The sequence below is a fragment of the Dendrobates tinctorius genome, unplaced genomic scaffold, assembly GCF_039654945.1.
Source record: "Dendrobates tinctorius isolate UK_male_01 unplaced genomic scaffold, ASM3965494v1 ptg000160l, whole genome shotgun sequence".
Taxonomy (NCBI): Eukaryota; Metazoa; Chordata; class Amphibia; order Anura; family Dendrobatidae; genus Dendrobates; species Dendrobates tinctorius.
In genome coordinates this window covers 22,300,704-22,326,869 of record NW_027361827.1, presented here as the reverse complement: position 1 = coordinate 22,326,869, position 26,166 = coordinate 22,300,704, and the positions used below count along the sequence as shown (strand labels likewise).

Below are 26,166 nucleotides of genomic sequence, written 5' to 3'. Positions count from 1 at the left end.
TTTGTACCCATGTACCGAGCTTCATGTAAGATTAATAGATGGTCCAAACCACAAGGCATAGCCATATTCAATAACTAAAGTACAAGAAACTAACTGGATACTTACATGGGGATCCTTAGCAGTCTTGATCAGGCCCTGAATTTTAGATTTTAGCTCCGGACCAGGTAAAGTAACTACAACTAGAGCAAATAACTGAGCCGCCAGCTCCCGCATTTCCTCCTTGTTAGCAGTCATCAGGCTCTGAGAAAACACAAATTACCAGTAAGCTGTGGCCTAATATCTTTATAAGAACACGTGCAAACTGCAAATACAGAAGGAAGCAACTGGGCAAAGTGACTTCTCTGTAAAAGACACAGGCAGAAATGGGAGGATCTGGTACTTACCTTTATCCATTCTACTTTATCTACTAACGAGGCAGCCAGCTTCTGTGGATACACAGATACGATCTCAAGGAGGCAATACATAACTTGTAGACCTGCAATTAAGAAAAAACTTAGCAAGAATTAGTTTGTAGTGGAATTTTAAATCAGACCCAAGTAAAAGCAATCAATTTTAAATATTGAGTAAATATTGATATATAATATAAATATTGATTAAATAATCAATAAACCTTAAATGAGTAGTTAATATGGGATTTGATTCCGCATTGTACCTCCAGCTGCAGACAACAGTTGCTGAATGAGGCTTATGTACATCTCCACAGGGTTCATGTCTCCGTCTTTGGAAGAGTCCGATGCGTTCATGTCATCGGACATTAGCTGTCTAACATAGCGTCCCAGAGCTGGTGCCTGATCCTGCATATCTGCTAAAGACTGGCAGGTTGGGTCTACGCCAGCACTATGAGCTAGGCACATTCTCAAATACAGAATTATCTATGCAGGGAAAAAAAAAAGGATAAAAATTAAGAATAGTGATGAGCGAGTGGTGATCTCCGAGTATTTTGGCGTGCGCGGAGATTTAGTGTTTGTCGACGCAGCTGCATGATTTACGGCTGCTGGACAGCCTGACTACACGTGGAAATTCCTAACAAACAGGCATTCCCCACATGTATTCAGCCTGTCCAGCAGTCGCAAATCATGCAGCTGCGTCGACAGAAACTATATCTCCGAACACGCTAAAATACTCGGAGGACACCCAAGCATGCTCGGGAAAACACGAGCAACGAGTATACTCGCTCATCACCAATTAAAAACTTTTACATTGGGTCAACACGATAGTAGGCTACTTTAGCAATGAAAGCTATACCTCTAGAAATGCAGCAGGGTTAAAAGGGAGAACAGAAGTGGTCGTTACAAATTTAACAGGCGTTTTCATTCGGCTGGATGCCTATAGGGAAGAGATAAAAAAAATAACATAAAAATAACGTATTAATTGCCATTTTCATACAAGCCTTATTGAATGCACCCATAATAAAACGGTCAATCATTATTTGCCTGGATATACAGTTTTCTATCTGGATGACGTTCTTTTAACCCAATCTAAGCTGTTGGGTAAAAGAGCTTCTGGGAACATGAAAATAAGTATAGAGCAGTAAGTCGGCGGTGCCTATGTGGCAGCTCCTCGTTACACAGCGTTAGATTTGACAAATCTCGTTTCAGTAAAAATAAACAAAAAAAAACTCCATGGAGGTTAACCAATACAACACTTCAAATTTCAGATTATCTGTAAAGCAAGTTAAAGGTTTACCTTATCCATAATATGGCTGACCATTACTGGGAAAGATGGGAGTTTCAAAAGGGTGCCTTCTTTTTCACTGTTCGTAGAAAATGTTCTCAGGGCTCTTTGCGCTTCCCCATAAACCTCCTCTCTCCTGCAAATACACCGAAAGAATCAGGCACAATGACTCACAAGACTACTGGACCCTAAATCATCCCCTGTAGCTTACAATGGATTTTGTTTATTGCTAATATTTATTCCATATACAGCAACACATATAGCCAATAAAATGAAAAACTGGTCATTTAAAGAACGGCTACTAAATTGCTACTTAAGGCTTGCAGACTACAATGACGAGTAGAACGTGTGCCCCCTCTTCCTTTTACTAGGATAATTAAGACTAAAATATCACTAAAAAGTTTATGTCAATATCTCTCCACTTCTACTGAATATACAAATGTCAAATATGTTTGTCACAAAAAATGGTTAAAAAAATAACAAAAAAGAGTATAACCCTTTAAAATTGTTTTATTAAATTCTATAGATATTAAAATTGCGTCAATACATAAATACTACTGGACATTTACAAAAGAATGGAGCCACAAAATCGTATGCCATATCATGAAGTGCACTGGTGCCTTATCAAGCCAGTTGTAATCAAGAAAACATAAAAACAATATCAGGGGTTACATTCCCTATATATAGAACAATGGTCACATTAGAAATCCATACACTAAAACAAGCAAGATGGCAACACTTACATAGATATAAACTTGGAAGGATGGTGCCCACTGCCCCAACGCACGTTTCGTATCCAGACTTCATCTGTCTTCATATAAAGACTTTTCAGTTTTTTTGACAAATGTATTTCAGGAGTTAAAGCACCCATTAATTTTAGTGAGCTTTTTTTGTGTTTAATGTCAAATATGTGTACTATGTCTAATATCAGAGTGAGGTCCTCATATAACCACATATCTCTCATTTAGGTAATGTCAAATTTGCGTAGAAGAAAGCAGTAAAAACAGATAAGATTGTGTTAGTGTAGAAGTACATTGAATACCATTATGTCTTCGTAGTCTGCCAACATGATCTGCTAAAAGGGACAGGCTAGGAAGATACCCATTGTGTAATTTTACATTCTTCCAGCCTCCTAGGTCTCAGGAAAATGTGGAAATGTAAGCTTCATATATATTTATATTGAGTGGTTAGATAGGCATTCAAAGGATTCTATCACTAGGACAGATTTTGTTTTGGTAGATGCTCTAAATAAGTGTGAAGGCATTGGGTTCTTCTGATTTCAAAAAAAGAACTGATTATGGGAGCAGATTTTTATTCTAGACTTCCTGTCAGTAATCTTACAACAGGATTTCACTCCCTAAATTATTTATATGCACATGTAGATTTTTCAAAGACAAGTCCTCCAATACCTTTACATGGCCAGTCCGGTCCTCTGTTACAGAGAAATCAGTGTTTGAATTGATATACAAATGGGGCGGAAGGACTATAGCACATTGCAAGCCTCTGTCACTCCAGCTCTATTGCCTGCCCAGTGCCTCCTCCTCCTTCTGCTTGATTGACAGCTGCTATGCTGTGTGACTTCAGGGAAAAGACGTCAGTCAAGCAGGAGAAGGCAGAGAGTAGAGTTGGAATGACAGAGGCCTCAGCTTAATTTGTATATTAATTCAAACACTGATTTCTCAGGAATGGAAAAACAGACTGGCCATGCAATGGTACTGCTGCACTTATCTTTTGAAAGAGCTACATACTGTGAGGCAGTGACCCCTGTTACAGCTAGGGGACGCTGTATATTCTCCCCAGGATTTGCACAGAGGCGTATTGAGGCTATGGAACCGATGTCACAGGTAGGGGGTCACTGTGTGTTCTCCCCAGGTTGTGCATGGAGACGTATGAAATCCATAGGTGTGCATGGCAGTCACGGGTGTAGCAGTGACTGTAATGCAGTTTAATAATAATAAAAAAAAAAGTGTAGTCTTGGGACATCCTATTGTCCAAGACAGATGTAGGGAAAACCTGCTCTGGAATGGGTGTTTTGAATCTGACTGCAGTATGTCACTGGTGCAGTCCATTTTATTTCCGGTCCGGATTTTCCATGTGGCTGAAGGCCACAGGTTCTGGGTTAAAATCCCTGTAGTAAGGGGTATGGGTGTGTCAGGTTCAGAATCAGTGTCAGTCTGGTGTGTGCTGATATGCAGAGCAGAGGCCTGCAGAGCGCTGGCTGTGTGTGTGAAGCAGAGCTGGCGGTGTGTGTGAAGCAGCGCAGGCCAGCGGAGCCAGCAGCCAGGGCAGCTGAATAACCTGGCACCAGCAGCGTACACAGCGATGCAAGTCGTCCACGGTAACTGGTCTCGGATGTGGTCAGTCCTGTGCCCGGAGGTGGATGTCATGTGCCAGAAAGAGGACTGGCGTGTGTAACGATTGCAAAACAGGTGAATATGGTGCCTGACTGTGATCCAGAGGATATCCTGGACTGTGTACAGCTGTGTGAGTAGAGAGACTGTGATACAGCGGAGCAGGACACCCACGGGAACTGATCAGAGGAAGAATGGCGTGTGTAGAGTCTGCAACACGAAATGCTGTCTGAACAGAGACTGGGATACAGTGGTGCAGGGCACCCACGGGAACTAATCAGAGGAGGACTAGCGTGTGTAGTGCCTTCAACATGTAATGCTGTGTGAATAGAGTCTTGGACATGGCGCACAAACACCCACGGGAACTAGATAGAAGACTGGCGTGTTTAGCATCTGTAAAATGAAGGATGCCTTATAATATATACGCTATATATTATTCTGCAAATGTGAAATGGATACTAATTATATGCACTGAAGTTATATGCACTTGTGTGGATTTGACTTTTAATGCTGTGAGGAGACACATTAAAGAGACTTTTGGGTCTGAATTTTGTGTGTTACTGCCTCTTCACTGCGTACGGTGCTACCACAGCACTACAATACATATATAAACAATTTAGGGGTGGGATGAAATCCTGAGACAGATTTAGTGCCGCAACAACAAAGTGGAATCAAGGCAATCCTTTAGAATAGAAAATGTTGCATAATAGAAATCTTACGGATCTCCGGCTGAAAGCAACAGCAAATATCTTGAAGGTATGTGGTCGGGAGAAAAAACGTTGCTTGCAAATTTTACTGCTACTTGTCGAACCTGGACTTCAGGCTAAGTGAAAAACAAAAAAAAAAAAAAGATACAAAATGAGCATTAAACAACTCAACACTTACAAATACTAATCAATGTGGAACATTTCCAGAGGTAATACAACAGCCAATTTGATGGAGAAATTTCTAATGGCAAATTAGGAGGCAGGTGATTAATTTTATTTGTTTACAGGTACCATTTTTTTCTCACCATTTGGTGGAGGTTTTTTTCCCCTTGGAGTGACAATTTTTACATTTTTGTAATAGTTGGCAAACCTCTGTATTACCACAATCTCACAGCAAATATGCGTCAGTTTTGAAAAGCAACAATGAGTTTTAGCAATATCAAGAAGAAGATCGTTTCATTTAAACATACCCTAATCTCTATGAGGTTCCAAAGAATTCATGGAAAAATGACTTCAGCCCCCTCAAAGATGTGGTTATGGGGTAAGCAAAGCAATGTCTGGCAGAAAAGAGAATCAAACTATTCCCTTTTCCACTCCTTTAGAATACAAGTATATTTCCTAGGTTTGGAGTTCACTGATAACATGATTGCAGATGTAAGCAGCTTTGTGTGCTACGTGAGCTTGGGCCATGGCATTCAGAATACAGCACATTACTTTGATTTGTATATTACAGCAGCGAAATCACTAAACAGGGATTTTTGTGTACTCACCGCAAAATCCTTTTCTCCGAGCCAATCATTGGGGGACACAGACAGTGGGTGTTATGCTGCTTGCCACTATTAGGACACTAAGTAAACACAGAAAAAAGTTACTCCTCCCCTGAAGTATACACCCCCTCGCTGGCTGAGAATTCCCCAGTTCAGTAAAAAAAGTAGTAGCAGTAGGAGCATAAAACGAATAACAATAATCATAACTCTGGCAAAACCTAAAAACTCTACAGTGAGCCAATAGGCCAAACAGGGTGGGTGCTGTGTCCCCCAATGATTGGCTCGGAGAAAAGGATTTTACAGTGAGTACACAAAAATCCCTATTTCTCCTACGCCTCATTGGGAGACACAGACAGTGGGACGTCCTAAAGCAGTCCCTGGGTGGGGAACATACAATTACTAATACCCCATGTACTGACTCAACATTGTAGTACTGCCGATTGCAGGGTGCGTCTGCCAAGAGCTGCATCCGCAGAGGCCTGAGAATGAATTAGGCAAGGTTTGTAAAGGTATGCAGGCTGGACCAAGCCGCAGCCTTGTAGACAGGCCTGAGAATGAATTCTGGACTAAGTCAAAGCATTGAAGACCTGTTCTGCCGACGCCTGGTGCCGAATGGCCCAAGAGGCGCCCACGGAGCGGATAATGCGCCTTAATCCCTGCTGGAACAGGCGAGTCCCAGACACGGTAGGATTCCTGGATAGCCAAGCAAATCCACCTGGCTAGCGTGGTTTTTTTTTTGAAGCGGCAAGGCCCTTCCTATGCCCCTGTGGAAGTACGAACAGGGCATCTGACTTGTGGAAGGGAGCCGTCCGCGAGATGCACTGTCTCAGAGCCCTGACCACATCCAGGGTGTGGAAGGCCCTCTCAATGCAATGGACTGGAGCCGGACAGAAGATAGGCCATACAATTTCTTCATTGAGATGAAAAGAAGACCCGACTTTGGGCAGGAAAGGCGGGGACGTCCTGAGAGCTGCCTCGTCCTGGCAGGACAGGGCTGCCAATTTAGAATCTTGTGTAATTGACGTAATTGCCGCTAGAAAGACCACCTTCCAAGAGAGAATAGCTAGTAGTACGTCCTGCAGTGGTTCGAAAAGTGCCTCCTGTAAGGCTCCGAGAACCAAGTTAAAGTCCCATGATTCCAATGGCCCTTAATATATAGAGGCGCCACATGGGAGACTCTCTGAATGAATGTCTTCATCTGAAGTTCGGTGGCAATTTTGCGTTGGAATGGCACTGACAAGGCTGAAATCTGGCTCTTGAGCGAGCTAAGCGCGAGACCTGACGTTAATCCGGATTGAAGTAATTCCAATATGGAAAGAAAAGAAAACACCATTGGGGATCGACCATGGTCCTTGCACCACGAGAAGAAGGTTCTCCAAGTGCGGTGATAAATGTGCATGGACACGGGCTTCCTCACATTAATCATGGTGGAGATCACATCGGGAGAAAAAAAACAGCCTGTGCTAAAAACCAGGATTCGACGGCCACGCCGTCAAAGACAGGGCCCCGGAGTTCTGGTGGTAAATCGGGCCCTCTTAGAGTATATCCAGGCGATCTGGAAGTCGCCAGGGAACGCCGGTGACTAGTTGTACTAGTTCTGCGTACCATGGCTGGCGCGACCAATCTGGCGCGACTAGGATCACTGGTATTCCCTCTGCTCTAATTTTCTTGATGACCCTCGGGAGCTAGGGATGAATGCACGGGAGCCGGAACCAATGCCATGGCAGAACTAGGGTGTCCGCTCGGATGGCGCATGGATCGCGCGATCGGGTAATGAATCGAGGAACCCTGTTGTTTAGTCTTTAGGCCATATGATCCACATCCGGAGTCCCCCAGCGATGGCAGATCTGCTGAAAAAAACTTCCGGATGAAGAGACCACTCTCCTGAGGCAAGGCCTTGGCGACTGAGAAAAATCACCATCCAATTGTCCACACCCGGGGTGTGGATTGCTGACATGGGCGAATGGTTGGTCTCAGCCTAATGGAGGATGTGACTCACTTCGTGCATGGCCATCCTGCTCCGAGCACCTCCCTGACGGTTGATATACGCCACAGCCGTGGCGTTGTTGGATTGGATCCTGATGAGGTGACCTGCGAGAAGATGGTGGAAACTCAGTAGAGCTAATTTGATTGCTCGAATGTCCAAGATGTTGATGGGGAGACGTGACTCTCGAATTAACCAATGACCCTGTGCCGTGTGGCGACGAAGAAAAAAACGCACACCAGCCTAGGAGACTGGCGTTGATGGTCACCACCGACCATCGTACTGGGAGAAAGAACTTCCTTTAAACTCAGGGAGGATTTCAGTGTCCCCCCCCTTGGGGGCTCATCTGACCCGCAGGGACAGAAGGAACCGGCGGTCCAGGGAGAACGGGTTCTTTTCCCAAGTTAACAGCAACGCATGCTGTAAAGGGCGGAAATGGAACTGTGATAATGGGAACGCTCCCATCGCCACCATGTTTCTGAGAACTATCATGCTGAAAAACGTATGGAGTGAGAAACCGGTCGGGAAAGAGTCCGCGCTGACTGTTGTAAGGCTCGGGCCTTTTCTGGAGTGAGAATGACCAACCCGCGGGAAGAGTCCAAGATCAATTCCAAAAAGGAAATCTGCTGGACCGGTGTTGGAGAAGACTTTTCGAAGTTTATCTTCCGACCCAGGCGAGAAAGAGTATTTACTGTGATATCCACGGATTTCTCGCAGGCTGGAAGGGATGGACCCTTGATCAGCAAGTCGTCCAGATACGGCAGTACCACCACTCCCCGAGCGTGGAGAATGGCCATGACAGCCGCCATGGCCTTGGTATAGACCCTGGGGGGCGGTGGTGAGACCGAAGGGCAAGGCAACGAACTAGAAGGTTTCTTCTTGAATTGCAAAACGCAAGAACTGCTGGATGATAGGGACTCTCCCCCTTTGCATGGAAGCGACACCAATCGGAGGAATTCCATTCGGAATCTCCGTACTTTGACAAACTGATTTAACAGCTTGAGGTCCAGTATGGACCGCATCGTTCGTTCCTTCCTTCTTTGGAACCACAAAGAAAGGTTTGAATAAAAACCCGCTGAACCATTCGTTTTGAGGGACCGGAAGGATGACTCCATCCCTTTGCGGCGCTTGAACGACCCGAAGGAAGGCTGTGACTGAATGACAGCAGACGGCCGCCTACTTTGACGATGTCTGCCGGATTCCACAACAAGTCATTGAGTAGAGGATCTATGGGATCTGCTTCCTTAGATCCAGATGCTGTCGGCCTGGGTTTCCAAGAGTGGTTAGGTCTGTGAGAGACCTGGGAACCTCTGTCTCCACGCGGGGACCGACCTGATCCGGAAGAGAAGCGAGTCGGCTGTTGATTCCGAAAACGGCCGGGCAGCCCCTTGTTGGGGAAGAAACCTACTCTTCCCCCCCCGGAAGTGTCAGAAATGAGTTGGTCTAGTTTCTTGTCCAGACAGGCGACCACTTTAATACGGCAGAGAAGTTGGAATCTGCTCGCCAGTCGCGTAGCCATAGGGCTCTTCTGATGGAGACTGCATTAGCGGTTGCCTTAGCAGCGCAATTAGCGGCATCTAAAGAGGTGTCTACTGCAAAATCACCTGTGTGAATTATCTACTTGGCGACACTGGTTGTCTCCGGAGGAGGATTGCTACCTTGGAAGGCAGTAATTAAGACTTCTGCCCAAGTGGCCATTGCCTTAGCCACTCAAGTCGCTGCGAAAGATGGGAAAAATGCCGCTCCTGAAGCTCCAAAAAATAAACTGGTGAGGTAGCCAATTTGATGATCGGAGGGGTTTCTAACTGAAGAGCCCTCAGAAACAGATCAAAGCGTTTTAGGAGCAAGGCACAATACAGGAGGATCCACCGAAGTGGACTGTAACCAATCCTTCATTAGATTTGGAGTAAAGGGGTATTTAGCCTCGATACGCTTTTGCCCTGTGAACCGCTTATGTGGTCGGTTCCTACGCCTCTAGACAATGTCCTTCAACTCCGGATGCCTGGAAAATACCCTGCGTACACGTTTAGTCTTCTTAAAGGAGATAACGTGTTCCGGAGCGGGAATATTCTCCTCGTCCAACATCAGAAACTTGTTGACTGACTCTGTCAGAGAATCAAGCGATTCATGTACATTTGGGGAACTCTAAGGGACTGACGTGTCAGACTCGAATTCAGAGGCATGTTCTATGCGAACATTAGGAGAGGGAGAGCGAGAGACAGGACTCGCCGATGCTGAATCGCGAGCGTGACTAGGGGACGTGTCATGGGTCCGCTTTCTAGAGACCTGAGGATCCCTTGAACGAGCACGGCCCCTGCTGGCGGACGGTTCCCGGCCGTCGCCAAAGCCCTCCTCGGGCGGTAAAGACGCGTTCTGACTTAAAGAGGTTTCTCGGAGGCGTCTATAGGCTTGGTCAGTGACTTCACAGACCGTGACAAGGACGCGGCCCACACAGGGGCACTAAAGGCAGGTAGCACCTTGCAGCGGTGGCGGATGGCGTTTTAGCACAAGCCGGGTCGCAATCCGTGTATAGCGGATTAGTCTGGGTACTGGGCAAGGCAGTCTTGCAAGAGGTACCAGCGGTAAAGAACGCAGTGCGCTTCTTATTAGCCCCCTTTTTGCTTCCTTAGACTGAGACATAGTGCCCGTGAAAGGGTTACAAGCAGAGCCTGGGCTGCAGCTGCAGGGAATGTGCAGTGAAGGGGTTAAGCTTTTCTCTGAGAGCAGATGCAGCTTACCCGCGGTCCTGATGCTGTGTCCCTGGGAGCAATATGGGTGGCCCTGTAGCGCCAGCAGGTGTTGTCCATCCGTGCGCGCACCCCCGCAGCCGTCACAGAGCCCGAGGAGCAGAGAAGGAGTTAAGGACATGGCCCCCGAGACCAGCAGGGCTCCTCTCATACAGAGCGAGAGGCGCCAAAGACGTGGGCGGCGGCGCTAACAGTGGGCGGCACTATGTAAATTGCGGCCTAGTAGGCCGAAAAGCCAGGACTACATTTTTGGGCCTACCCGCGGAGAGCGCCGGGTGAAGGGGGGAGCCGCAAGGGGCGCCGGTAAGCCGCCTCTGAGACTCAGTCAGCGCTTCTCCCAGGGACCAGGACCCGACCTTCTCCCAGGGACCAGGACCCGACCCGACCCCATACCTCCAATCCGGTGCTGCGCAGTCTACGCTGTCCAAGAGCCAGCAGGCTTCATCCCAGCTTAGATCCTGATGTAAAAAAGCTCCCGTGCGATGTAGCAGAGCCGGAGAGGTTGTTACAGAGGTATTGCTCAATCGATCAACCCTATGGGCAGGGGGACGGAGAGCAATGGGGCTGATTCAGAGCATCCGAAAGCGCTGGTCAAGCCTTCTCCGTGCGCTCACCCTCGTATCCGTGTGGGGTACCGGGACCGCAAAGGAACCATCGCCAGAAGAATCAGCCCCAGTCGTCGCAGGAAAGTGTACGGGGAGGTATACTCCGCGTGCTTGCCTGTTGTTGGTTCAGCGGAGAGTAGGCCATAGAAAGGAACCGTCGCCCACTTCACTCCATTAAAAAATAAAAATTTACAGAAAATTCAAAAATAAAATAAAAACGGTGGAGTCTGAAGCCAGACCCAAGTGCCTCCTAAAGATGCTAAGCAAGAACGAGGGAATTCCCAGCCAGCGAGGGGGTGTATACTGCAGGGAAGGAGTTAACTTTTTTCTGTGTTTACTTAGTGTCCTCGTAGTGGCAAGCAGCATAACACCCACTGTCTGTGTCCCCCAATGAGGCGTAGTAGAAAAAGGGTTGTCTAGTGAGTATTTATGATCACCTATTCACCGGACAGGTCATAACTTATAGATCGGTGGGAGGCCGACAGTTGGAACTGGCAACAATCATCAGAACGGGACACTTACCGCTGTTATCTCACTTCACAGAGCACCAGGCTGTATGAATTCCCTGCGGAGTACTGCATTTGGCTTTTTACAACAGCACCATAAAGAATGATGGAGCAGGGATCGGCCATGCGCACAGCCCCTCCATTCTAAATGGGGGTAAAGGAAATAAAAGTGCCCCATTCTGCTGAATGGTGAGGACCCCAGCAGACGGACCCCCACCACTCTAAGTTACATCCTATCCTGTAGCTAGGTGTTAACTTATCTTCAATGGACAACCCCTTTAATATGGGTTGCTTAAAATGTATCATTTTACCTTTACTAAGTATGATCCAACAAGAGCTTCCATGAGGGTCAGTTGAGCACCTTCTAGGTTTGTGTAAGCCCCAACCATCATTGACAAGGCTTCTTGAATTGAGAGCCTGACATCCATATCTTCCTGCAGGTGAAAAAGAAACTAGAATATTAAGGTTATAATCTTGTGTGTAAAAGTCACATAAGTGTCACAGGAGGAAAAATGATTCAAAGGGGAAATACAGTTCCAGAACAGAATTATTTTTTAATTATAAAAGTTATACAATTTATATAAGTCCTCCTGTTTCAGCCTGATTGCAACCTGTCCATAACCAAGATATGGCAACATTAGCGCTCCTCTTCTAGCACAGCCAGGGCGTGTGAATCTTCTGGACATACATATATATGAGCGATGCAGCCAATAACTGACAACAGTGTTGACTGACGCATGGGTTACCACTGTGGTCAGTGATTGGCTGCAGTGATCATATGCTCCTCTGATCAAAGGAGGAAACTTGAAGATCCGCAGGAGAACCACGCAGAGCTAGGAAAATAGCTAGTTAATATATGTTACTTTGACATTTTTTCCATTTTACACCACGCAGGCTTATTTGATAATTAGCTTTTTTTCTTCTTTTTAATACAATTAGTAGACATTTTCTAGACACTCGGGTTACTTGGTACCTAGGTTTTGTCCAGCCTTGCTTCAGTGCACTATTTGGAATTTAATTACCTTGCACTGAATCCTTTAAAGAGTAATTGTACTTTTAAGTAACTTTTCAGAATACAATGTCCTGTGTGTACATGAGTGATAACACTATATCTGGCCATTATATAAACTGTAGAATGCATTTTTACCAGTTTTCTGTATTCAGGATCTATCACTTAATTTGCTAATTACTCCAGTGTGAGAAGAGTGAGAAGACTAGCTGCTGTGATCCCTCCAATCTTAGTTCTTTCCTTTTTGTTCCACAAACAAAGAAGAGCAGCAGAGGCAACATGGATGAAAATATACAGCAGGAGTGATCAGCGTAGTTTTAACTCCAGCTCTGGGTGAAATGAAAACACTTGTTAGAAAATTCAGCATGATCTATCGGTGTCTCCCTAAGTCTCTCCATAGAGTAATATGGGCAAAGTTCAGCACAATCTATCGGTGTCTCCCTAAGTCTACCCATAGAGCAATATGGGCAAAGTTCAGCACAATCTTTCTGTGTATCCCTAAGTCTCTCCATAGAGTAATATGGGCAAAGTTCAGCACAATCTTTCTGTGTCTCCCCAAGTCTCTCCATAGAGTAAAATGGGCAAAGTTCAGCACGATCTATCGGTGTCTCCCTAAGTCTCGACATAGAGCAATATGGGCAAAGTTCAGCACGATCTTTCTGTGTCTCCCTAAGTCTCTGCATAGAGTAATATGGGCAAAGCTCAGCACGATCTTTCTGTGTCTCCATAAGTCTCTCCATAGAGTAATATGGGCTGTGTAACTTGACACCACAGTGAACTGGCAAACTCTCTTGTCTGAGCAAGACTGAGTCGGGCTGGTCTTTCAAATTGGATCAAAATTTCACAAAACAGGGAGAGAGTAGTGGCTCGTAAATGTGTAGGAAGCAGATTTCTTTGATGAGATATATTCAATTTTTTTATGTTTGCTTGAACAATTGATTAAAGCAAAGTTTATTAATAGTACAATTCCCTTTTAACAATTGCATCATAGTGTTTCTATGGAAGGTGTTCAGGTGGCTGCCTTTTTATGGCAGAGTTTCAGAAGATGATTGCACTGCTATAATATGTTCAGTCCAACTACATCTAAATTTTCACAATAAGGGAGTATTCAGAAGCCCGTGAAAATCGGTCTGAGATTGGACTGCAATGCATGGGCTGGCCGCGGGTCTCCCGACCCGAGTGTGAGAGCTACATATGAGAAAGTAATGATCAGGTTGGGATCAGTCTGTGCACTGTGGTCTGATCTCGGACCAATTTGAACGGACATCAGACTATACCCTAACATTGAAATGGCATTGTTTTATTACATAACAGGATTTTTTGGGTTGCTTACCGTAAAATCTGTTTCTCGGAGCCTTCATTGGGGGACACAGAGACCATGGGTGTATGCTTTGCTGCCACTAGGAGGCTGACACTATGCACAAAAAAAGTTAGCTCCTCCTCCCTAGTATACACCCCACCGACCGGCACCAATTTCCTCAGTTAGTGAGAAAGCAGTAGGAGAAGTAACAAAACAGAATGAAAACAGAACAGACAACTCAACTGTAACCAACCGACAAACATAAGAACAGGAGTTGTAAAACATGGGAGGGTGCTGTGTCCCCCAATGAAGGCTCCGAGAAACAGATTTTACGGTAAGCAACCCAAAAAATCCTGTTATCTCGTTCGCCTTATTGGGGGACACAGAGACTATGGGACGTCCCAAAGCAGTCCCTGGGGTGGGAAACAAACTTCCATCAGGCCAGCGGACTCACCACCGCGGCCTGCAGAATCCGTCTACCTAGGCTGGCGTCCGCCGAAGCGTAGGTGTGGACTCTGTAGAATTTCACAAACATGTGAACCGATGACCATGTTGCAGCTTTGCAAAGCTGCAGCGCGGAAGCTCTGTGGCGCACCACCCAGGAGGCACCCACTGCCCGAGTAGAGTGGGCCCTGATCCCCGGAGGGGCTCCGCGACGCTTAACTCGGTAGGCTTCCAAAATTGCCGATCTGATCCAGCGAGCAATAGTGGCCTTTGACGCCGAGTGACCTTTCCGCGCCCCATCAGGGATAATGGAAAGAGACTCTGTCTTTCGCAAGGAAGTCGTCCTAGACAGATAGACTCTTATCGCCCTAACCAGGTCCAGCTTGTTCAAGGTAGCTCGGGGATGAGTTGGATACGGACAAAAGGATGGTAGCACGATATCCTCGTTGAGGTGAAACGAGGACACCACCTTCGGCAGGAAAGAGGGCGGAGGCCGCAGAACTACCTTATCCTGGTGGAGCACCAGAAAAGGGGAGCGGCATGAAAGAGCTGCCAATTCCGACACGCGCCGGACGGAGGTGATGGCCACCAGAAAGGCTACCTTCCAAGAAAGGAGAGAAAGGGAAATATCCCTGAGGGGTTCAAAGGGAGGACCTTGCAGAACCTCAAGAACCAGATTAAGATCCCATGGATCCACGGGCGCCCGGTACGGCGGAACCGTGTGAGCCACGCCCTGAAGAAAGGTCTTAACCTGAGGACGGGAAGCCAATGTTTTCTGAAATAGAATGGACAGCTCCGAAACTTGACCCTTCAGGGAACTGAGGGCAAGGCCCGCATCCAATCCTGCCTGAAGAAACGCTAGGACTGAAGGGAGCGAAAAGGACATGGGCGCGATGTCATTGGTCTCACACCAAGTGAAATAGGCCTTCCAAGTACGGTAGTAGATCTTGGAAGATGATGGCTTTCTGGCTCGAATCATGGTCTGAACTACCTGGTCGGAAAATCCTGCCCGTTTCAGAACCTCGGTCTCAACAGCCACGCCGTTAAATTGAGAGGCCGAGAATTGGGGTGGCAAATCGGTCCCTGAGACAGCAGATCTGTTCTGTCTGGAAGCTTCCAGGGGGAATCCGCGAGAAGGTTGACAATGTCCGCGAACCAAGACCTTCTGGGCCAGTTCGGGGTGAAGAGAATGACTGGAATTCCTTCTGCCTTGATCTCTTTCGACAGGTTGGGAAGAAGAGGCAGAGGAGGGAACAGGTAGGGAAGGTCGAACTGGGACCAAAGAACGGCCAGGGCGTCGGCGCCCACTGCCAGAGGGTCCCGAGACCTGGACACGAATTGTGGGACTTTCCTGTTGAGGCGAGACGCCATGAGGTCTACATCCGGGGTTCCCCACCGAAGGCAGAGCAGATGAAACACCTCCGGATGGAGGGACCACTCTCCCACCGCGAGACTCTTGCGGCTGAGAAAATCGTCGGCCCAGTTGTCTACGCCGGGAATGTGCACCGCGGAAATTGTCGGAACGGAAATCTCCGCCTAACGAAGAATCTTGGACCCCTCCGCCAGGGCTGAAACACTCCGTGTTCCCCCTTGGCGGTAGACATATGCCACCGCTGTGGCGATGTCTGTCTGAATCCGTACCGGCAGTCCCTTGAGGAGCCTTTCCCAGTGAATGAGAGCAAGATGGATAGCTCGAATCTCCAGAATGTTGACCGGTACCGATTCCCGATCCGACCATCGACCCTGAACAGTGTGGTTGCGGAACACTGCACCCCAACCGAGGAGACTGGCATCTGTGGTTACTATCTGCCAGCGAATGGGAAGGAAGAATCGACCCGATAGAATGAGAGGTGACGACAACCACCAGTTGAGGGACCGCTTGATCCGGTAAGAAGGAGGAACAGGGCGATCCAGGGACCGAGGCGACCTGTTCCACTTCGACAGAATGGCCTGTTGGAGAGGTCTGGCGTGAAATTGGGCAAAGGGAACTGCCTCTATCGCCGCCACCATCTTTCCCAGGACCCTCCTGGCTGTACGGAGGGACGGGAATCGTGAGATCTGCAGCGATCATACTTCCTGCTGCAGAGAGAGAATCTTCTCTTGTGGGAGAAAGACCCTTGACCGACGAGTGTCTAACAGAAGGCCTAGAAAGACCAGGAGTTGGGTAGGAACCAGACAGGACTTTTTCCTGTTTACGATCCACCCGAAATCGGAAAGAGTGTCCAGGACGATTGACAAACTTTGGTGAGCCTGTTGAAATGAGGGAGCCCTGATCAGAATATCGTCTAGGTACGGGAAAAGAACGAGACCTCTGACTCTCAACAAAGCCATCAACGCAGCCATGATCTTCGTGAAGAGTCTGGGAGCGGTGGCAAGACCGAAGGGCAGTGCGACGAGCTGGTAGTGGTGCTGTCTGAGGAGAGAGGCGATAGCCGTAGTGAACCCCGAGATCAAGGCTGGATCCTTTGGAGGCCGGGATTCGAAGAAACGATCCCGTGGGAGAGAGACGAACTGTATCTTGTATCCTGAGGATACGACCTCCCTGACCCAAGCGTCCTCTACGGAGGCCAGCCAAACGTCCCTGAAGGAAGGAAGTCGGCCTCCCAATTGGAAAGGCCCCTCGCGTGTCCGACGATAGTCATGCTGAAGTAGACCGTCCAGATCCAGATCTGGACGGTCTGCCCTGGGAAGAGTGGGATCGCCAGGAAGGAGTGGGTCTGAAGGAAACTTTCTTTCTCTCCTGGCGAGCCTGCGGTCTCTGTTGGCTGGAGGAGTTGTCCGCCGTATTGAAACGGCGGAAAGTCCGAAAGGGTCGAAACTGACGCCTTAGTGGAGGTCTGCGAGGATTGGACTGAGGGAGAAGTGAACTCGTGCCTCCGGTGGCGTCCTTAATAATCTGGTCCAATTGGGACCCAAAGAGGCGCACCCCCTGAAAAGGCAGGTTAGTGAGGGACTTTTTAGAAGACAAGTCCGCTTGCCAGGCCTTTAGCCAAACTGTACGTCGAATTGCAACTAAGTTGCTTGACGCCTGAACTGCACAGGATGCGGCATCCAAGGAAGCGGAAAGAAGATAGTCCCCAGCATGGGAGATCTGATTGGCGAGATCGGCCAAACGCTCCGGTTGCGCCTTATCTAAGACGCCTTGACGAAGGTCGTCTACCCACGTGGCTATGGCCTTTGCTGCCCAGGACGAAGCAAAGATTGGGCACACAGCCGCTGAAGCCGCTTCAAAGGCAGACTTCGCCAGGGATTCTATAATCCTGTCATTAGAATCCTTTAGGGACGCCACGCCTGAAAGCGGGAGAACCGAGTTATTGGAAAGCCTGGACACGGGCGGATCCACCGAGGGAGAGGCCGACCAGTTGTCCGTGAGCTCCTTAGCAAATGGGTAGAGTACGCCTAGACGTTTTCCTCGTTGAAAGCGTCTGGTCGGATCCTCTCTTTCCTTGATAAAAATCTTCCCAAACTCGGAATGGAAAGGAAAAACCCTGGAGGGAGTTTCTGCCCGTCTGAACGAAACCTCCTGATCTGAGGATTTCGCAGGGGAGTCAGCAATATCGAAAGTATGATGGATCGCTGCAATGAGGTTCTGCACTGTGACCTTCATGTTTGCATCCTGGTCTGAATACAGCTCTAAAATCCCCTCAGATGACCTGTCCGAAAGCGCTTCACCTGACTCGGGAGAGGAGGCCCGAGAGGGAGGCTGCTGAGAAGGGCTATGCGGTGAGATGGGACGAGGAGAGGAATCCGGCTGGGCATCTTGCCTGGGTCTTTTGCGACTAACGCTGGCTGACTCAGATGGAACAATTTGGGACCTGCTTGGCCCTGCTGAAGAGTCCAGGGGCAACTTATCAAGAACGGCCACCAGGGACTGAGACACCTTGGTGAGGTCTGCCACTGATTGAGATAGCGAGGAGGAGCCAGGCATGGGGTGTTCACTCTCACCTGGAGCCGTAGATGGCTCCTGGACGGCGTCAGGCTGAATTGGGTTGCTACAATCCAGGCAGAGGGGAGTGGACTGGCCTGTTGGAAGTTTGCGATTGCACGAAGAACATGCAAAGAACTTGACTAAAGTGCAGGGGGGGGCAATAGAGCGGGTACGATCAGACTTAGAGGTAGACATAGTGAAAAGCTGAGGTAATGCCGGAAGGTTGGGGGACAGAGGGCGGAGAAGGGTCAGTCTGCAGTGCAGAGCTACTCACGGTCCGGTGTCCCCAGAAGCGATGCTCTGTGACCTGTCAGTGGATGCAGGTCAGAGCGAAATCCGGCCGATAGACCTCCTGAACGAAAAAACCAGCTGGCAGAAGATGATCCGGTGACGAGCTGGTGTCCGGCTAAGAGGCTTGTAAAATGGCGCCTGCCTGAGAAAGAGCGCGCGTCCAGGAGAGGAGGGAGGGCGGAGCACATCGCAGGGTTAAAATTCACCGCCCTCTAGCCAATAGCAGGCTGGGCAGGTGAAGGACAGGGGGTGGGAGGGCCTGGGAAGAGCGGGAGAGAAGCCGGCTTAGAAGAAAGGGGCTGGTGGCGTGTCCACGACGCAATGGTAGGCCCGAACTGAAGCCGGGGCCTAAATTAGTTGCGGCGGCCGCCTGTCAGCAGGGGGTCGGCGCGGAGGTCGGAAGAAGGGGATGCCGCAGCCGCAAGCCGCTCTCAAGGGGAGGAAAGGAAAAAGGCCCTGTGCTCCCTGTCTCCAGAAAGGAGGGGGAATGCGGGGCCAGCAAAAAAGAGCACGGTGTGCCTATAGATGTAGGGCGACTGCGAGCGCCCGCATCCCTGTGCCATTGAAGAGGCCCCCTGTCCGTCAGGAATGAGCAGCCAGGTAATAAAAATTAAAAAAAAACAAAAAAAAATCTATACTCACCCATCCCCGATCCGTTACCTGGGTCTGAAGAAGTCCTGCGTCTCATCCAACCGACAGGCTCTGGTAGGCGAGTGGGAGGGAGACAGGCGACAAGGACACCTAGAGTCGCTGGCACGTCTTGGTGTCGGCGTCCGTCTGGCTGGTCCTGCCGCGGAGAACTGCAAGGATACGGGGTGGCAGTACACGCCGTACTCGCAGACTCCATGTGGGAGTACAGATGTGACTTTTCACTCTGTATCCCTCCGTAGAACCTGTAAAGGAACGACGCACGACGAGGTAGATATGGGTCTAATGAAAGACCCGTGTCCACCTCCTACTGACACTAAGCTAAACTGAGGAAATTGGTGCCGGTCGGTGGGGTGTATACTGCGGAGGAGGAGCTAACATTTTTTTGTGCATAGTGTCAGCCTCCTAGTGGCAGCAAAGCATACACCCATGGTCTCTGTGTCCCCCAATAAGGCGAACGAGAAAATAAGTTTAATAGAAATACAAAAACACGACAATCAACCATAGATAATTTGCACTTGCATAATTACTTGATATAGGTCAGATTGTGCACAAATACTACAATACAAGAATAAGCAAATAACTCCCAAAATAAAATGCATAATCATTTTTACCAAGTTAGCCCAAGTAGGAATAGTACTCCATGCGGTTAAAATAGGATATTTACATGCTGACAGATGTGAATGTCACACAAGAAAGTAACTTATTGTTTAGTTCTCAGCCATAAGTAGTTAGGGATTTTTAGATTGAACCTGTAACCAGACTTTTGCTACCTAATCTGAAAGTTGCATAATGTAAAGGCAGAGACTCTTTTTCCAGCAATGCGTCCCTTTATTGGGTTTCTCAGTGCAGAGCACTAGTAAAATTGCTACCAGGTAGTTCTACCACTTCCACATCACCGACAGCTTTCTGCCTATGCTCAGCGCACACAGAAAGCTGCCAATCAGTGATGTGGGTGGGGTTGTACAGAGCTCAGCATTCTGGGAACTGCTAAATCTGCAGCACCCAGTAAAGTAAGTGACACATCGCTAGACTCAAGGTCTCTGCCCCCACATTATGCAGTTCGCAGGTGTGGTAACAAAACCCTGAGCCGAAAATGCTCTATTAGCACTCGAGCATGCTCGGTCGTCACTATGGTTTAAAAAATGCACTAAAAATGCAGCCTTACTGATATAAAACTAAAACAGAAACAGAAATCCTGAGCCGTCACTGAAAACAAGAAAATAGCTTCATCTCATCTAGGAGACACTTGACATTGGCATGTAGAAGACCAGATCCCAGATACAATTTCCAGATGTAGGTGTCACATAATAAGTGTAGAGTGAAGTCCATCTTCATTCCAGCGTTTCCTTTGGTGGTGGATTTCAATATTCTGCCAGCCTGCAGGTTCCTTGTGGCTCATGCAATAGTGATGATTGGCTGGACATTGAATTGTGTTGTTGGGTAAGCACCTAAAATCTCACATTTTGTCATATATATTCACGTCATAATACACAACCTGTATATGATCTAAACCACTCTGTGTCCACAAGCTGCTAAAAGTGTTTCCCAGCACTTTAAAATTGCTGATCAGCCTACTGACCATCTATATCTTTACCAGATATGGCTAAAGACATGTGCTGGTGACTATTCCTGGCATCATAGTCTCTACCAAATGAATGAAACTAAGAAAAGGAGGTGGCACTTGCAGCCTCTTCAACAGGCTGATTGGCAAGGGTGCCAACAATCGGATCTCCAGAGCTGGAGAAGCCTGTTATAACATTCATGGTCATGCATACTGATGCTCTAAAACAATCAGTCAACCAACCAACAACCCAAAGTCCCTTCAACATAAATTCAAACCATGCACATAGCTACCATGGTTGTAGAATAGTGAACGCTACCATCCAGAATCTAAATAACAAATATTTTTTTAAAAAAAAATACGTATTTATTCTGGAAATAAAAATAAATAAATAATTTGCAAAAAATGTACCTTAAAATAAAAAAAAAATGGATATTGGTTTATTTTATTGTCCATGCTTTTAAATTAATGCTTTCTGAAATTCTTCAAATCCATTGTCAAGTCACATAGATAGATAGATAGATAGATAGATAGACAGATAGATAGATAGATAAAAAAAAATTTAAGCAATGAAAAACTAGAAAATTGGAAATTTGTCAGACAAAGCTTTTTAGCTTGTGTTGCCATTTTCTGAGATCTATAGTGTTTTCTATTCTCGGGATATGGGGTTGTGTGTGGGCTTATTTTTTGCTCCCTGAGTTGTCATTTTTACGCCGTTTACCGATCGGATTAATTTTATATTTTGATACATCAGAATTTTATGAATGCAGAAATACCAAATATATGTATTTTTTTTATTATTTTATTTTTAATTGGGCAAAAGGGGGGGTGGGTGTTGATTTGAACTTTTGTATTTTTTTCAAATATAATTTTTAAAAACTTTTTTTTATGTTACTGTACTTAATCCCCATTAGGGAACTTGAAGGTGCGATTGTCTGGTTGCTTGTGTTATCCATAGCAAAGAATCACCTTAAATCGTAATCTCTCATGAACGCCAGCTACAGGCTGACTCTCACAGGAGGACCGTAATGACAGGCATGGGGTCTTCAACAGTGTAAAAGCAATCAGTGGATCACATTAATTAATATACAGTGGGGAAAAAAAGTATTTAGTCAGTCAGCAATAGTGCAAGTTCCACCACTTAAAAAGATGAGAGGCGTCTGTAATTTACATCATAGGTAGACCTCAACTATGGGAGACAAACTGAGATAAAAAAATCCAGAAAATCACATTGTCTGTTTTTTTTTTTCATTTTATTTGCATATTATGGTGGAAAATAAGTATTTGGTCAGAAACAAAATTTCATCTCAATACTTTGTGATATATCCTTTGTTGGCAATGACAGAGGTCAAACGTTTTCTGTAAGTCTTCACAAGGTTGCCACACACTGTTGTTGGTATGTTGGCCCATTCCTCCATGCAGATCTCCTCTAGAGCAGTGATGTTTTTGGCTTTTCGCTTGGCAACACGGACTTTCAACTCCCTCCAAAGGTTTTCTATAGGGTTGAGATCTGGAGACTGGCTAGGCCACTCCAGGACCTTGAAATGCTTCTTGCGAAGCCACTCCTTCGTTGCCCTGGCGGTGTGCTTTGGATCATTGTCATGTTGAAAGACCCAGCCACGTTTCATCTTCAATGCCCTTGCTGATGGAAGGAGGTTTGCACTCAAAATCTCACGATACATGGCCCCATTCATTCTTTCATGTACCCGGATCAGTCGTCCTGGCCCCTTTGCAGAGAAACAGCCCCAAAGCATGATGTTTCCACCACCATGCTTTACAGTAGGTATGGTGTTTGATGGATGCAACTCAGTATTCTTTTTCCTCCAAACACGACAAGTTGTGTTTCTACCAAACAGTTCCAGTTTGGTTTCATCAGACCATAGGACATTCTCCCAAAACTCCTCTGGATCATCCAAATGCTCTCTAGCAAACTTCAGACGGGCCCGGACATGTACAGGCTTAAGCAGTGGGACACGTCTGGCACTGCAGGATCTGAGTCCATGGTGGCGTAGTGTGTTACTTATGGTAGGCCTTGTTACATTGGTCCCAGCTCTCTGCAGTTCATTCACTAGGTCCCCCCGCGTGGTTCTGGGATTTTTGCTCACCGTTCTTGTGATCATTCTGACCCCACGGGGTGGGATTTTGCGTGGAGCACCAGATCGAGGGAGATTATCAGTGGTCTTGTATGTCTTCCATTTTCTAATTATTGCTCCCACAGTTGATTTCTTCACTCCAAGCTGGTTGGCTATTGCAGATTCAGTCTTCCCAGCCTGGTGCAGGGCTACAATTTTGTTTCTGGTGTCCTTTGACAGCTCTTTGGTCTTCACCATAGTGGAGTTTGGAGTCAGACTGTTTGAGGGTGTGCAAAGGTGTCTTTTTATACTGATAACAAGTTTAAACAGGTGCCATTACTACAGGTAATGAGTGGAGGAAAGAGGAGACTCTTAAAGAAGAAGTTACAGGTCTGTGAGAGCCAGAAATCTTGATTGCTTGTTTCTGAGCAAATACTTATTTTCCACCATAATATGCAAATAAAATGAAAAAAAAACAGACAATGTGATTTTCTGGATTTTTTTTTCTCAGTTTGTCTCCCATAGTTGAGGTCTACCTATGATGTAAATTACAGACGCCTCTCATCTTTTTAAGTGGTGGAACTTGCACTATTGCTGACTGACTAAATACTTTTTTTCCCCACTGTATATAAAATGCATAGATTTCTTCAACAGAACCTGAACAGAAAAAAAAATATGCCGTCCACAAATTGGGTCCATAACTTGATGTGTGCACTAAACTCACTAGAAAACACAATTATTTCAAACTCTGCCATAAAAAATTAGCAAAACATTACATGAGAGGAGTTTCTAATGCATTTTTGTAGCTTTTTATAGTGCAATCGTTAAAAGATGTATTACACTGGTTCTCTATAATAATAGAAGGAAAATAGAATTAGTCTTACCGATAATTCGGTTTCTAGGAACCTTCCACAACAGCCATATCTCGGAGGATGTCTCCCCGCCCTAATGGGGGACAGGAAATGCACAAGAGGTTAAATAACCCTCCCCTTCCTGTTATCTCCAGTGTTTTTTCTGGACACACTAGCATGTATAGTTACCATCAAGGTGTAGGAATCATCCAATAAGAGTATCAGATAGGGAGGTAAATTAGTGCTGTCGTGGTAGGTTCCTAGAAACCGAATTACCGGTAAGACTAATTCTATTTTCTCTAGACACCTTCCACGACAGCCATATCAGAGAAATACCAACAACTAATTTCTTAGGGAGGGACAACAGCCTGCAGAACATATCTGCCAAATGTTAAATCCCTGTTGTAATTTAGTGTATAGTGTCTGGTGAATGTATGTACAGACGACCAGGTGGCGGCTCTGCATATCTGCTCAGAAGATGCGTTCCTTCTTCCTACCCATGATGTTGATACTGACGAGTAGAGTGGGCTTTCAGAGATGTAGGAGGAGGAACGTTCTGTGACGAGTAGGTGAGGCTGATAGCTTGCCTGATCCAATTCGTGATTGTAATTTTTGCCGCCTTTTTGCCTTTATTCCGACCGGAAATTTGAATAAATAAAATATGGTCAATCCTCCAACTCTCCGTCTGCTGAAGGTAGAAGAGAACTACTCTACAGACGTCGAGGGTGTGAAAGGCTTCTTTTTTCGTGTTAGAGGGGTTTGTACAGAAGGAAGGTAATACAATGTCCTGGAACCTATGAAAGTTTGACACTACCTTAGGCATAAAGGAGGGATTTAACCTTAGGTAGATGCTATCTTCCATGATGGTCAAGTATGGCTCCTGTATTGAAAGGGCCTGTAATTCTCCTATGTGCCTTGCGGTAGTAATTGCTACCAAAACACAGTTTTTAGTGTTAAGTTTTCCAGAGCCGTGGAAGACAGTGGCTCAAACGGTTCCCTGGTCAAGCCTTTGAGAACTAGGTTCAAGTCCCACGGAGAAACTGACTACGGCGTCTGGGACGGATTCTAGTTGCTGAGGTTATGAATCGCTTGATCCAGCGATGGCTTGCCAGATCTTGATTGTAAAATGAACTAAGAGCTGATACCTGTACCTTTAGTGTACTAGGAGTGAGCCCTAGAACTAAGCCGTCTTGAAGAAATTCTAAGATCTGTGTGATATTAGGATGGAAGGCGTCCAGGACACTTAGGGAACACCAAGATGAGAACATCTTCCAAATCTTCCCGTAAATGGCGTTAGTCATGCTCAGCCTAGAATGGCCGGTGGCCCTGTAGAGTTTGGATCACTTCCTTGGAAATGCCTTAAGCCATTAGAATTCCGGCTTCAGTAGCCAGGCCGCAAGGTTCATTCTGTGCGGGTCTGGGTGCAGTAGAGGGTCTTCGTAAAGGAGACTGGCCCTCTAGGGGCAGAAGTATTGGGTCTTCCTGAGCCATGTTCCGTAGGGCTCCGTACCAGCTTTTCCCTGGCCACAAGGGAGCCACTAGGATTGTAACGACTTGTTCTGCCCCTATCTCCTGCAGTGTTCTCGCTACTGTGGGAATCGGAGGGAAGGTGTAAGCCAGATTGAACTGCCACGGATGGGAGAAGGCATCTACTCCCCATGCTCCGTCGGTGGGACTGAGAGAAAAAAAGTTTCCACCTTCGCGTTTTGACCGCTGGCAAAAAGGGTCCACATCGGGATTTCCCCACCTTGACACCAGAGGCAAAAATACTGTTTGGTCTAGGCTCCATTCCACGGAATGAACGTCCTTCCTGCTGAGGAAGTTCGCCTGCTGATAAGGACAACAGACGTTTCTCTGCCCAAGAAAAATTTCTTGCAACTACCAATTTTTTGGTTGAAGAATTTCGTGCGTCCTTGGTGTCGGATGTAGGACACTGTAGTCGCATTGTCTGGGCAGACACGTACAAGATGATTTGGACAAGGGTTGATGCTGCTTTCAACGCTTCCTCCACAGTTTTCAGTTCTCTCACATTTGAGGAGCTTGCTCTGACGTCTGGGGGCCATACCCCCTGGAAGTGTGATTTCTCCACTATAGCACCCCAGACTCTTTGACTGGCGTCTGTGGTGACAATTTCCAGGGAGAGCTGATTCGAGCTGACGCCCCGCTGGAGGTTCTGGTAGTCCAGCCACCATAGGAGAGACGCCTTCACATGACCAGGAAGAGGGGTTCTCTTGGTCAGAGTATTCCGATACTTCTTCGAACACCGAAGTACATAGGACTATAGGACTAAAGTAACCAAGTATGGGCTTGAGCCCAGGAAACAGTTTGGACGCACGCTGTAAGCGAACCTAGGATGGACACTGAGTCTCAAGGTAGGTGCTCTCTGGTCTCCGAACCTGGAGGACCTCTGAAAAAGGTCGAGTTGTTGTTCCCTGGGTAAGAAAGATGTTCGCCTTCCTGAGTCCAGGAGTATCCCTAAGAACTTCTTCCCTGACGAAGGAAGAAGGTCTGATTTATCCAGGTTGGGAATCCAACCCAAGGACTGTAAAATCTCCAGGGACTTTTCTACGTCCTGGTTCAGGCGAGACATGGATGGAGCCCTTATTAGAAAGTCGTCTGGGTATGGGACAGTGCAAATCCCCTGCTGGCAAATGAAGATCATTGCCTCTGCCATTATCTTGGTAAACACTCGAGGGGCTGATGACACCCCAAACGGCA

The 26,166-nt window shown here is 46.9% G+C and overlaps 1 protein-coding gene across 1 annotated transcript in view; it reads right to left on the bottom strand.

Moving 5' to 3' along the window:
- The window catches only part of ECPAS (Ecm29 proteasome adaptor and scaffold), a 229,006-nt gene that overhangs the window by 130,160 nt on the left and 72,680 nt on the right, over nucleotides 1-26,166 (bottom strand). Inside the window, exons 14-20 of the mRNA XM_073549708.1 lie at nucleotides 11,653-11,775; nucleotides 4,745-4,848; nucleotides 1,687-1,810; nucleotides 1,246-1,326; nucleotides 653-872; nucleotides 384-475; nucleotides 106-240 (exon numbers count right to left, since the gene is read on the bottom strand). Coding sequence (XP_073405809.1) covers nucleotides 106-240; nucleotides 384-475; nucleotides 653-872; nucleotides 1,246-1,326; nucleotides 1,687-1,810; nucleotides 4,745-4,848; nucleotides 11,653-11,775 — 879 coding nt within the window. The remainder of the gene's footprint in view (nucleotides 1-105; nucleotides 241-383; nucleotides 476-652; nucleotides 873-1,245; nucleotides 1,327-1,686; nucleotides 1,811-4,744; nucleotides 4,849-11,652; nucleotides 11,776-26,166) is intronic.